This window comes from Manis javanica, chromosome 17 (genome assembly GCF_040802235.1).
Source record: "Manis javanica isolate MJ-LG chromosome 17, MJ_LKY, whole genome shotgun sequence".
Lineage (NCBI taxonomy): Eukaryota > Metazoa > Chordata > Mammalia > Pholidota > Manidae > Manis > Manis javanica.
In genome coordinates, this window is record NC_133172.1 from 27,312,073 (window position 1) to 27,325,437 (window position 13,365).

The window sequence follows — 13,365 nt, forward strand, 5'->3', positions numbered from 1 at the left end:
AAAGATTGAAATTCTACCAACCAACTTTTCAGACCACAAAGGTATAAAACTAGAAACAAGTTGTACAAAGAAAGCAAAAAGGCTCACAAACACATGGAAGCTTAACAACATGCTCCTAAATAATCAATGGATCAATGACCAAATTAAAATGGAGATCCAGCAATATATGGAAACAAATGACAACAGCACAAAACCCCAACTTCTGTGGGACGCAGTGAAAGCAGTCTTAAGAGGGAAGTATATAGCAATCCAGGCATATTTAAAGAAGGAAGAACAATCCCAAATGAATAGTCTAACTCCACAATTATCGAAATTGGAAAAAGAAGAACAAATGAGGCCTAAAGTCAGCAGAAGGAGGGACATAAGAAATATCAGAGAAGAAATAAATAAAATTGAGAAGAATAAAACAATAGAAAAAATCAATGAAACCAAGAGCTGGTTCTTTGAGAAAATAAACAAAATAGAGAAGCCTCAAGCCAGACTTATTAAGAGAAAAAGAGAATCAACACACATCATCAGAATCAGAAACGAGAAAGGAAAAATCATGACGGCCTCCACAGAAATACCAAGAATTATTAGAGAATACTATGAAAACCTATATGCTAACAACCTGGGAAACCTAGAAGAAATGGACAACTTCCTAGAAAAATACAACCTTCCAAGACTGACCAAGGAAGAAACAGAAAATCTAACAACCAATTACCAGCCCCAAAATTGAAGCAGTAATCAAAACACTACCCAAGAACAAAACCCCCAGGCCAGATGGATTTACCTTAGAATTTTATCAGACATACAGAGAAGACATAATACCCATTCTCTTTAAAGTTTTCCAAAAAATAGAAGAGGAGGGAATACTCCCAAACTCATTCTATGAAGCCAACATTATCCTAATACCAAAACCAGGCAAAGACCCCACCAAAAAAGATAATTACAGACCAATATTCCTGATGAACATAGATGCAAAGATACTCAACAAAATATTAGCAAACCAAATTAAAAAATTCATCAAAAGGATCATATACCATGACCAAGTGGGATTCATCACAGAGATGCAAGGATGTTACAACATTCGAAAATCCATCAACATCATCCACCACATAAACAAAAAGAAGGACAAAACCACATGATCATCTCAATAGATGCTGAAAAAGCAATTGACAAAATTCAACATACACTCATGATAAAAACTGTCAACAAAATGGGTATAGAGGGCAAGTACCTCAACATAATAAAGGCCATATATAATAAACCCATAGCCAACATCATACTGAACAGCAAGAAGCTGAAAGCTTTTCCTCTATGATGAGGAACAAGACCGGAATGCCCACTCTCCCCACTGTTATTCAACATAGTACTCAAGGTCCTAGCTATGGCAATTAGACAAAACAAAGAAATACAAGGAATACACATTGGTAAAGAAGAAGTTAAACTGTCACTATTTGCAGATGACATGATATTGTACATAAAAACCCCTAAAGACTCCATTCCAAAATGAGGAGGAATTCTCTAATATCAGAATTCATCAAAGTTGCAGGATACAAAATTAACACACAGAAATCTGTGGCTTTCCTATACACTAACAATGAACTAGCAAAAAGAGAAATCAGGAAAACAATTCCATTCACAATAGCATCAAAAAGAATAAAATACCTAGGAATAAACCTAACCAAGAAGTGAAAGACCTATACCCTGCAAACTATAAGACACTCTTAAGAGAAATTAAAGAGGACACTAACAAATGGAAACTCATCCCATGCTCCTGTCTAGGAAGAAGTACTATAATCAAAATGGCCATCCTGCCCAAAGCAATATACAGATTCAATGCAATCCCTATCAAATTACCAACAACATTCCTCAACGAACTGGAACAAATAGTTCAAAAATTCATATGGAACCATCAAAGACTCCGAATAGCCAAAGCAATCCTGAGAAGGAAGAATAAAGTGGGGGGTATCTCGTTCCCCAACTTCAGGCTCTACTACAAAGGCTCAGTAATCAAGATAATTTGGTACTGGCACAAGAACAGACCCACAGACCAGATGAATAGAATAGAGACTACAAACATTAACCCAAACATATATGGTCAATTAATATATGATAAAGGAGCCATGGACATACAATGGTGAAATGACAGCCTCTTCAACAGATGGTGCTGGCAAAACTGGACAGCTACATGTAAGATAATGAAACTGGATCACTGTCTAACCCCATACACAAAATTAAATTCGAAATGGATCAAAGACCTGAATATAAGTCATGAAACTATAAAATTCTTAGAAAAAGCATAGGCAAAAATCTCTTAGATATAAACAATGACTTCTTCATCAACATATCTCCCTGGGCAAGGGAAACCAAAGGAAAAATGAACAAGTGGGACTATATCAAGCTGAAAAACTTCTGTACAGCAAAGGACACCATCAACAAAACAAAAAGGTATCTTACAGTATGGGAGAATATATTCATAAATGACAGATCCAATAAAGGATTGACATCCAAAATATATAAAGACCTCACTCGCCTCTACAAACAAAAAGCAAATAATCCAATTAAAAAATGGGCAGAGAAGCTGAATAGAAAGTTCTCTAAAGAGGAAATTCTCTAAAGAAGATGCTCTACATCACTAATTATCCAAGAAATGCAAATTAAAACCACAATGAGATATCACCTCACACCAGTAAGGATCGCTACCATCCAAAAGACAAACAATAACAAATGTTGGCAAGGTTGTGGAGAAAGGGGAACCCTCCTACACTGCTGGTGGGAATGTAAACTAGTTCAATCATTGTGGAAAGCAGTATGGAGGTTTCTCAAAATGCTCAAAATAGAAATACCATTTGACCCAGGAATTCCAGTTCTATGAGTTTACCCTAAGAATGCAGCAGCCCAATTTGAAAAAGACAGATGCACCCCTATGTTTATCGCAGCACTATTTACAATAGCCATGAAATGGAAGCAACCTAAGTTTCCATCAGTAGATGAATGGATAAAGAAGATGTGGTACATATACACAATGGAATATTATTCAGCCATAAGAAGAAAACAAGTCCGACCATTTGTAGCAACATGGATGGAGCTAGAGAGTATTAAGCTCAGTGAAATAAGCCAGGCAGAGAAAAACAAGTACCAAATGATTTCCCTCATTTGTGGAGTATAAGAACAAAGAAAAACTTAAGGATCAAAACAGCAGCAGAATCACAGAATCCAAGAATGGACTAACAGTTACCAACGGGAAAGGGACTGTGGATGATGGGTGGGAGAGGAGTGATAAGAACAGTGAAAAACAAGGGGCATTACAATTAGCATGTATAATATAGAGGGGGGGCAAGAGGAAGGCTGTATGACACAGTGAAGACAAGTAGTGATTCTACAGCATCTTAGCATCTTACTATGCTGATGGACAGTGACTGTAATGGGGTTTGCGGCGGTACTTGGTGAAGGGGGGAGCCTAGTAAACATAATGTTCTTCATGTAATTGTAAATTAATGATACCAAAATAAAAGAAAATGGAAAAAAATTGAGTGGTGAATCCACCTGGTTCAGTGGTTTTGTTCTTGAGTAGTTTTTTGATTACCTATTCAGTTTTGTTGCTGGTAATTGATCTGTTTATATTTTCTGTTGTTCCTTGGTCAGCCTTGGAAGGTTGTATTTTTCTAGGAAGCTGTACATTTCTTTTTGGTTATCCAGTTTTTTAGTGTATACATTTTCATAGTATTCTCTAATAATTCTTTGTATTTCTGTGGGGTCCATCGTGATTTTTCCTTTCTCATTTCTGATTCTGATGATGTGTGTTGATTCTCTTTTTCTCTTAATAAGTCTGGCTAGAGGCTTATCTATTTTGTCTATATTCTCAAAGAATCAGCTCTTGGCTTCATTAATTTTTTTCTATTGTTTTATTATTCTCAATTTTATTTATTTCTTCTCTGATCTTTATTATGTCCCTCCTTCTGCTCACTTTGGGCTTAATCTGTTCTTCTTTTTCTAGTTTCAATAGTTGTGAATTTAGGCTATTCATTTGGGATTGTTCTTCCTTCTTTAAATATGCCTGGATTGCTATATACTTTCATTTTGGAACTACCTTTGTTATGTCCCACAGAAGGTGGGGCATTGTGCTCTTGTTCTCATTTGTCTCCATATATTGCTTGATCTCTGTTTTAATTTGGTCATTGATCCATTGATTATTTAGAAGCATGTTGTTCATACTCCATGTGTTTGTGAGCCTTTTGTTTTCTTTGTACAATTTATTTCTAGTTTTATACTTTTGTGATCTCAGAAGTTGGTTGGTAGAATTTCAATCTTTTTGAATTTACTGAGGCTTTTTTGGCCTAGTTTGTGGTCTACTTTGGAAATGTTCCATGTTCACTTGAGAAGAATATGTACCCTGTCACTTTTGGGTGGAGTGTTCTCTATATGTCTGTTATGTCCATCTGTTCTAATGTTTTGTTCAGTGCCTCTGTGTCCTTACTTATTTTCTGTCTGGTGGATCTGTCCTTGGAGTGAGTAGTGTGTTGAAGTCTCCTAAAATGAATGCATTGCATTCTATTTCTTCATTTAATTCTGTTTGTATTTGTTTCACATATGTTCATACTCCTGTGTAGCTTGCAAAGATATTCATAATGGTTATATCCTCTTGTTGGATTGGCCCTTTTATCATTATGTAATGTCCTTCTTTGTCTCTTGTGACTTTCTTTGTTTTGAAGTCTATTTTTACTGCAACTCTTGCTTTTTTCTCCCAATTAGTTGCATGAAATATCCTTCTCCATCCCTTCACTTTTAATCTGTGTATGTCTTTGGGTTTGAGGTGAGTCTCTTGTAGACAGCATATAGATGGGTCTTGCTTTTTTATCCATTTAGTGACTCTTTGTCTTTTGATTGGTCCATTCAGTCCATTTATATTTAGGGTGATTATGTATAGATATATACTTATTGCCATTGCAGGCTTTGGATTCATGGTTACCAAAGGTTCAAGGGCAGCTTCTTTACTATCTAGCACTCTACCTTAACTCACTTATTATGCTATGATAACACAGTCTGATGATTCCTTTTTTTCTTCCTTCTTTTTCTTCCTCCTCCACTTTTTATATAGTAAGTGTCATATTCTGTATTATTATTGTATCCCTTGACTGACTTTATGAGTAGCTGATTTAATTGTGCATTTGGTTATATTTAGTTGGTCTACTTCCTTTGCTGTGGTTTCATTTTCTCTGGTGACAGCTATTTAGCCTTAGGATCACTTCCATCTAGAGCAGTCCCTTTAAAATACAATGTAGAGATGGTTTATGTGAGGTAAATTCCCTCAACTTTTGCTTATCTGGAAATTGTTTTATCCTTCCTTCATATTTAAATGATAATCTTGCCAAGTAGAGTATTCTTGGTTCGAGGCCCTTCTGTTTCATTGCATTAAATACATCGTGCCACTCCCTTCTGGCCTGGAGCATTTCTGCTGAGAATTCTGATGATAGCCTAATGGGTTTTCCTTTGTAGGTGATCTTTTTTCTCCTTCTGGCTGCTTTTAATAGTCTGTCCTTGTTCTTGATCTTTGCCATTTTAATTATTATATGTCTTGGTGTTGTCCTCCTTGGGTCACTTGTGTTGGGAGATCTGTGGACTTCCATGGCTTGAGAGACTATATTTTTCCCCAGACTGGGGAAGTTTTCAGTAATTATTTCTTCAAACACCCTTTCTATCCCTTTTTTCTCTCTCTTCTTCTTCTGGTACCCCTATAATGTGAATATTGTTCCATTTGGATTGGTCACACAGTTCTCTTAATATTCTTTCATTCCTAGATTCCTAGAGATCCTTTTCTCTCTCTCTGCCTCAGATTCTCTGTATTCCTGTTCTGACATCTTTTCCATTCACTGTCTCCTCTACCTCACCTAATCTGCTTTTAAATCCCTCCATTGTTTGTTTCATTTCAGTTATCTCCCTCCTGAATTCTTCCCTTAGCTCTTGAATATTTTTCTGTAGCTCCATTAGCATGCTTATGACTTTTATTTTGAATTCTTTTTCAGGAAGATTGATTACTTTAGTCTCACCAAGCCCTCTTTCTGGTGTTTGAGGGATTTTGTATTGAACAAGGTCCTTCTGCCTTTTCATAGTCCTGGAAAATGGGAGTGGTCACAGGCGAGTGGCACTAGTGTTGACTGGGGATACAAAGTCCCTTCCTACTTGCCACTCAAAGTGCCTGTCTCTGCTGTCTGTGCTGGTTAACTGCATGCAGGGAGCAGCCTCTGGGTTTATCCCTTAAGCTGCCATGGGCGGGGCACCCCTCAGATGGCTTTGGGTAATGGCAGGGGTCTCTGGCATGCAGCATGGGTGTTTTCAGGGAGGGCAAAACCCTTTTGTTCTTCCCAGTTACTGTGCCTGTCTCTGCTGTCTGGGCTGGTTAGCTGTGCACAGGAAGAAGTCTCTGAGTTAAGCTGTGTAGTTGCTGTAAACAGGCTTGCCCTCTGCTAGTCTGCAGCAATGGCAGGGACAGTGGGTTTGCACACAGGTGCTGTTGGGGTAAAAGGAGAGGTAGGTTGCTTATTGCAATGAAGGGCCTCTGGGCTTCATTCCCAACCAGGGGGATAGGGCACCTAAATCTCCTGAAAGTTCCCAACCTGCTGCACTGAGTGTGCCAGGACGATTTTGTCCACCTGTTCCTTCACTTAAACCCTTGCCCCTTTAGCAGCCTTCTGACTGTTGAGAAGTCTTTGAAAGCACTTGCTTTTCTTTTGTCCCAGAGCAACCAGTTGTGTGAACCTGTTCATAGTCTTAGTCTCTAACTTTGGTTTTCAGCCCCTCTAATCTCCAGAGCACCATGCAGTGTGGGTCTGTGCTCCCAGGGTAGATTTATTTATCAGTTCTGTGCTTCCACTCCCTCCCTGCTCTGATTCCCTTCCTCCCACCAGTGAGCTGGGGTGGGGGGAGTGCTCGGGTCCCACCAGGTCACAGCTTTTTACCTTATCCTTTTCGGTGAGATGTTGACTTCTCCCAGATGTAGACTGGCTGGTGTACTCTTACTTCTGGTCACTCTTTTAGGAATAGTTGTATTTGCTGTATTTTCAAAATATATGTGGTTCTGGGAGGAGATTTCCACCACACTTCTCATGCCGCCACCTTTTCTCCTTCTATTCCTGCCATATTTGACTCTGTTTCTGTGTTTGTTTATGCTCTTTAAACTGTGTTTCTTGCATTTTAGTATGCCTTTCATTTTGGGTTGAAAAGTGAACATAATGTGACAAGTAAAAGGAAATGTGGCAAATAGTCATTAGTAATATAGTGAGTAAAGTGTAGGGGGCCAAAAACATTATATGGTCTTATGATTATGTAGGATCTGAAAAATCAAAAGTTAGCATAAGTACAGCCATCTTAAAGGCTTAAATACCACCCCCTAACCTAGAAGGAGGAAAATTATTAGAATCTTGAAAAACAAGTTAGTCAGCCAGTGTTAAATGTAGTGACCTTTTTAGTTAGCTGACCTCAAATCAGCTTATCTTGCTAGAACCACCCTAAACATTCCGAAGGTAATCTTATCTAACCAGACCCCAGGATGTGGCCCCAGCCAAAGATTTATGTGTCTATGAAAAAACACTGTATTGTGATTGTGGAAAATGTTGCCCCCTTTGAAAATGCTATAAAACCTTCTGGCTTTGTGTGCTCAGGGTCCTTGTTGAGACCCGCTGCATCGGGCTAACTTGGACCCCAGCTAGCTGGTTCCTGAATAAATTCCTCTTGCTTATTGCATCAAGAGACACCTTTCGTGAGTGATTTGGGGCAGCGTCCTCCTCTGGGAGAATCCAAAATTTGGGGGCTCATCCGGGATCGTGCGCTCACCCCGCTTCACTCCCGAAGCCGTTCTTGGAGGAAGAGGTAAGGTTAGTGGCGCCTTGGGTTGTCTGTGTTCTGTTTTCTGTTTTTCAGTGAGACCGGTCGGAATTCTGAAAGGGTACCCGTTGTCTGGCAGCTGTCCCGATCCCGTAAAGAGGTCGAGACTGCAGTCGGTAGATGTACTTGGAGCACCGCAGGCTGCAACCCTGGGGGATGCCTCGGGGAGGTTGGAGGGCCAGGGACGCCTGGTAGCCTCTCGTCTGTTTTTCCGGCAAAGTGAACCTGATGAGATAGGGTTGATTTTTGGGCGCCAGGAGTATCAACCCTCCGATTCCTTTCGGTTTCTGTTTGAAAATCTGAGAAAAACAAAAAGCGGCCGCTGTGTGTCTAATTTGTGTGTGTCTTTGTTTTCTGTGTCTTTTACGTGCCTGATTATTGTTATACTGACAATGGGACAGACAGTGACGACCCCCCTTAGCCTGACGTTAGATCATTGGACGGAAGTCAGAGCGAGAGCGCATAACTTGTCAGTAGAAGTAAAAAAGGGACCGTGGCAGACTTTCTGTACCTCCGAATGGCCCACCTTCAATGTTGGGTGGCCCTCAGAGGGGACTTTTGATCTCCCCACTTTATTAGCAGTAAAAGCCATTGTCTTCCAGGATTTGCCTCAAGGACACCCGAATCAGCAACCCTATATTGTAGTCTGGCAAGAGTTGGTGAAAAACCCACCGCCCTGGGTAAAGCCCTGGGTGCAGAAGAAAACGGGCCCTCGAGTTTTAGCTGCCCAGACCCAACCCCAGAGCAAGGAAAAAGAAACCACTAGAGTTCACCCTGACACTCAAGATGATTTGCTTATGGTTGATAATCCCCCTCCCTATCCTCCTGCCCCTACGGCAACCCCGGCCCCGGCACCCCCGGTCCCGGCACCCCCAGCCCCAGCACTGCCAGCCCCGGTACCCCCGGAACCGCCAGCCCCTGGTGCTGAGGCAGTGGAGCCGGCTCCGGGACCTGCCCAGGGAACTCGGCGCCACCAAGGGGCCACCTTGGACCCACCGGGTATTTTTCCTCTCCGGTCTTATGGAGTTCCCATCCTTGGGGAAGAGGAGGACCCGCCCTTCCAACCTCTGCAATATTGGCCATTCTCCTCTGCTGATTTATACAATTGGAAAGCTAACCACCCTCCTTTTTTGGAGGAACCGCAGAGACTAATGGGACTGATAGAGTCCCTGATGTTCTCTCACCAGCCCACTTGGGATGATTGTCAGCAGCTCTTACAGGTACTCTTCACCACGGAAGAAAGAGAAAGGTCCTCCTGGAGGCGCGAAAAAATGTGCCTGGGACTGACGGACGACCATCGCGACTCCTTCATGATATAGAAAGGGGGTTCCCGCTGACCAGACCCAATTGGGACTTTAATTCTCCAGAAGGTAGGGAGGGACTAACCATCTGTCGCCCGACTCTGGTGGCAGGTCTTCGCGGGGCCGCAAGGCGCCCCACCAATTTGGCCAAGGTAAGAGAGGTTAGTCAGGGAGCCGCTGAGGCACCCGCAGTGTTCTTAGAACGCCTGATGGAAGCCTTCAGGCAGTATACTCCTTTTGACCCTACTTCTGAGGAGCACAGTGCTTCAGTGGCTCTTGCCTTTATCGGGCAACCAGCACCTGATATTAGAAAAAAGCTTCAGAGACTAGAAGGCTTACAGGATTTGTCGCTGAGAGATTTAGTGAAAGAAGCTGAGAAAGTTTATCATAAGAGAGAGACTGAGGAAGAGAAGGAATTAAGGAAGGAAAAGGAAAGGGAAAGTAAAGAGGAAAAGAGGGACAGGAAGCATGAGAGAAAGTTAACAAAGATCTTGGCCGCAGTAGTAGAAAGTATGGGACGCCCGCCCTCTAGTGGTAGAACTAGTAAGGCAGGGTCCCTGGGCAACCGACCTCCTTTGGATAAAGATCAGTGTGCCTACTGCAAGGAAAAGGGGCATTGGGTGAAAGAATGCCCTAAGAAACCACCGCGGGGACGTCCGAAGAAGGTGTTGTCTCTGCTGGAAGATGAGGATTAGGGAAGACGGGGCTCGGAGCCCCTCCCCGAGCCTAGGGTAACCCTGAAGGTGGAGGGGCAACCCGTTGAGTTTCTGGTGGATACTGGTGCTCAACATTCTGTACTGACCCAAGCTAGAGGCCCTCTTTCTGGCAAAAAGTCTTGGGTGTTCGGGGCCATGGGCCAGAAACAATATGCATGGACTACCCAAAGAACAGTGGACTTAGGAGTGGGACAAGTAAACCACTCATTCCTTGTCATACCGGAATGCCCCACACCCTTGTTAGGAAGAGACATCTTGACCAAAGTCGGGGCCCAAATATCCTTTCAGGCTGAAGATACCCGAGTGACTGATCGAGAGAAAAAACCTTTGGGCCTAAGTATTCTGTCCATAAGATTAGAAGACGAGTACCGCCTTTTTAAGGAACCAAGACTCTCCCGAGTTAGTCAGGAGTGGCTTAACCAGTTTCCGGGGGCCTGGGCGGAGACGGCGGGTATGGGGCTCGCTGTAAACCAGCCCCCGGTGGTCATAGAATTGAAAGCCTCAGCCTTACCAGTAACTGTAAGACAATATCCAATGAGTAAAGAATCCAGAGATGGAATTAGGCCCCATATCCAGAGGCTCATAGAGCAGGGGATATTAGTAAAATGTAAATCCCCATGGAACACTCCCTTGCTGCCTGTAAAGAAAGCGGGAACAGGAGATTATCGACCAGTGCAAGATTTAAGAGAAGTTAATAAGAGGATACAGGACATTCATCCCACTGTGCCGAACCCTTATAACCTCTTAAGCTCTCTGGCCCCAGAAAACACCTGGTATACAGTCTTAGATTTAAAAGACGCCTTCTTTTGTTTGCGCCTGCACCAGAGTAGCCAACCGCTGTTTGCTTTTGAATGGAAAGACCTCTCCACAGGAACTACTGGACAATTGAACTGGACTCGCTTGCCACAAGGATTCAAGAATTCACCCACCCTCTTCGACGAGGCTTTACATCAGGACTTGGCCTTTTACCGAGCCTCCAACCCACAGGTAACTTTGTTACAATATGTTGATGACTTACTGATAGCAGCCCCTACTCAGGAAGCCTGCCAAGAGGCCACGGGAGCCCTTTTGACTGAACTTGCTAAATTGGGGTATAGGGCATCTGCCAAGAAGGCACAGATCTGCCAACAAAAAGTGACTTATTTGGGATATTCCCTGAGAGAGGGGAAAAGGTGGCTTACTGAAGCCCAAAAGCAGACTGTGACGCAGATCCCGGTTCCTACTACTCCGCGCCAAGTTCGCGAGTTTCTAGGGACGGCAGGGTTTTGTAGATTATGGATACCCGGATATGCCACCTTGGCCACCCCTCTGTATCCCCTAACCAAAGGAGCAGCCCCGTTTGTTTGGGGACCTGAACAACAGCAGGCCTTTGATGATATCAAGAAGGCCCTCCTGTCGGCACCCGCTCTGGCCTTGCCAGATGTGACTAAGCCATTCATCCTTTTTGTGGATGAATGGAGCGGAGTGGCTCGGGGAGTGTTGACCCAACAATGGGGACCTTGGAAGAGACCTGTCACCTATTTGTCAAAAAAATTGGACCCAGTGAGTAGCGGATGGCCTGCCTGTTTGAGAGTAGTGGCAGCTGTGGCCCTCTTGGTTAAAGATTCTGACAAACTGACACTGGGACAGAAACTCACTGTGGTTGCTCCACATGCGTTGGAGAGTGTAATTCGGCAGCCACCCGAGAGATGGATGTCGAATGCCAGAATGACTTACTACCAAACCTTACTCCTGAATCGTGATCGTGTGGAGTTTGCCCCCCCTGCCATCCTAAACCCGGCCACTCTGCTCCCTGATTCGGGGAAGGAAGTGCTCCATACCTGCCAGGAAATCCTGACTGAGGAGACAGGGACCCACCGGGATTTACAAGATCAGCCCTTAGGAGGACCGGGACTCCTGACTTGGTATACAGACGGGAGCAGTTACATCATGAATGGTAAGAGAATGGCTGGAGCTGCAGTAGTAGATGATGACTGGATCATGTGGGCCAGTGGACTCCCAACGGGCACTTCTGCACAGCGAGCAGAACTCATCGCCCTGACTCAGGCTCTAAAGATGGCAGAAGGTAAGAGACTTAACGTCTACACTGACAGCCGATACGCTTTTGCCACCGCTCATATACATGGGGCTATTTATAGACAGAGAGGGCTGTTAACTTCTGCCGGGAAAGATGTAAAAAACAAACAAGAAATTTTAGATTTGTTAGAAGCCATCCATAGGCCTAAGGAAGTAGCGATAATACATTGCCCTGGACATCAGAAATATGACTCTCCAATAGCTTGAGGAAACCAGAGGGCGGACCAAGCCGCAAAGCAAGCAGCTCAGGGAATGAGCATTTTACCCCTCGAAGTGTATCCGGAAGCCACCCACATTAAGAGCTTCCAGTATACACCTGAAGATCTCACTTGTATAAACAAATTAGGGTTCAAAAATTCCTCGCCCCAAGAGATATACAAGTCTGAAAAAGGGAAAGTTGTCCTGCCCCAGAGAGAGGCAGAAGAATACTTAAGGCAATTACATCAATTGACACATTTGGGAGCAAAAAACCTAAAGACCTTGGTTCGAGACTCCCCTTATCATGTTATTGGATTAGGAAAATTGGCTGACGAGGTTGTAAAAAATTGTGTTCCCTGTCAATTAGTAAACGTGAGCAAAAATCAAGCAATATCCGGGAAAAGACTTCGAGGAGATCGCCCAGGAGCTTATTGGGAAGTTGACTTCACTGAAATTAAGCCTGCTAAGTATGGATATAAGTACCTTCTAGTTTTCCTAGACACATTTTCAGGATGGACAGGGGCATTCCCCACCAAAACTGAGACAGCTCAGACGGTGTCTAAAAAGATCCTTGAAGAAATATTTCCCAGGTTTGGGATCCCAAAGGTAATCGGCTCCGACAACGGCCCTGCCTTTGTTGCCCAGGTAAGTCAGGGATTGGCCAAGATCCTGGGGACAGATTGGAAATTGCATTGTGCATACAGGCCCCAGAGCTCAGGACAGGTAGAAAGGATGAACAGAACTCTAAAAGAGACCTTGACTAAATTGTCCATAGAGACTGGCTTATGTGATTGGTTAGTCCTCCTTCCCTTCGCTCTGTTTAGAGTCAGGAACACTCCCGGCCACTTTGGACTAACGCCCTTTGAAATAATGTTTGGGGCCCCGGCCCCGCTCCAATCAGCACATCTTCATACATTCCCCGAGTGTGCAACTAATAAGTTTTTGCTTGAAAGGTTATGAGCCTTGGAGGCTGTGCAGAAAGAGGTGTGGGCCTCCATTAAGGAAGCCTATCAGACAGAGGACCTCTCAGTACCTCACCAGTTCCAGGTGGGAGACCCTGTCTACGTGAGAAGACACCAAACAGGAAACCTCGAGCCGCGGTGGAAGGGACCTTTCATCGTCCTCCTGACTACTCCCACAGCCGTGAAAGTGGACGGCGTCTCCTCCTGGATACACGCTTCACATCTAAAGAAGGCACCCCCACCGGA

General features: G+C 43.5%; 1 protein-coding gene across 1 annotated transcript; it reads left to right on the forward strand.

The window, feature by feature from the left end:
• Window positions 1-8,258: 8,258 nt before the first annotated feature.
• On the forward strand, window positions 8,259-13,013 carry LOC140846987 (uncharacterized). The gene is given in 3 exon segments (XM_073225606.1): window positions 8,259-9,114; window positions 9,117-10,334; window positions 12,982-13,013. Coding segments are annotated over 3 exon segments (2,106 nt in total).
• Window positions 13,014-13,365: the final 352 nt, after the last annotated feature.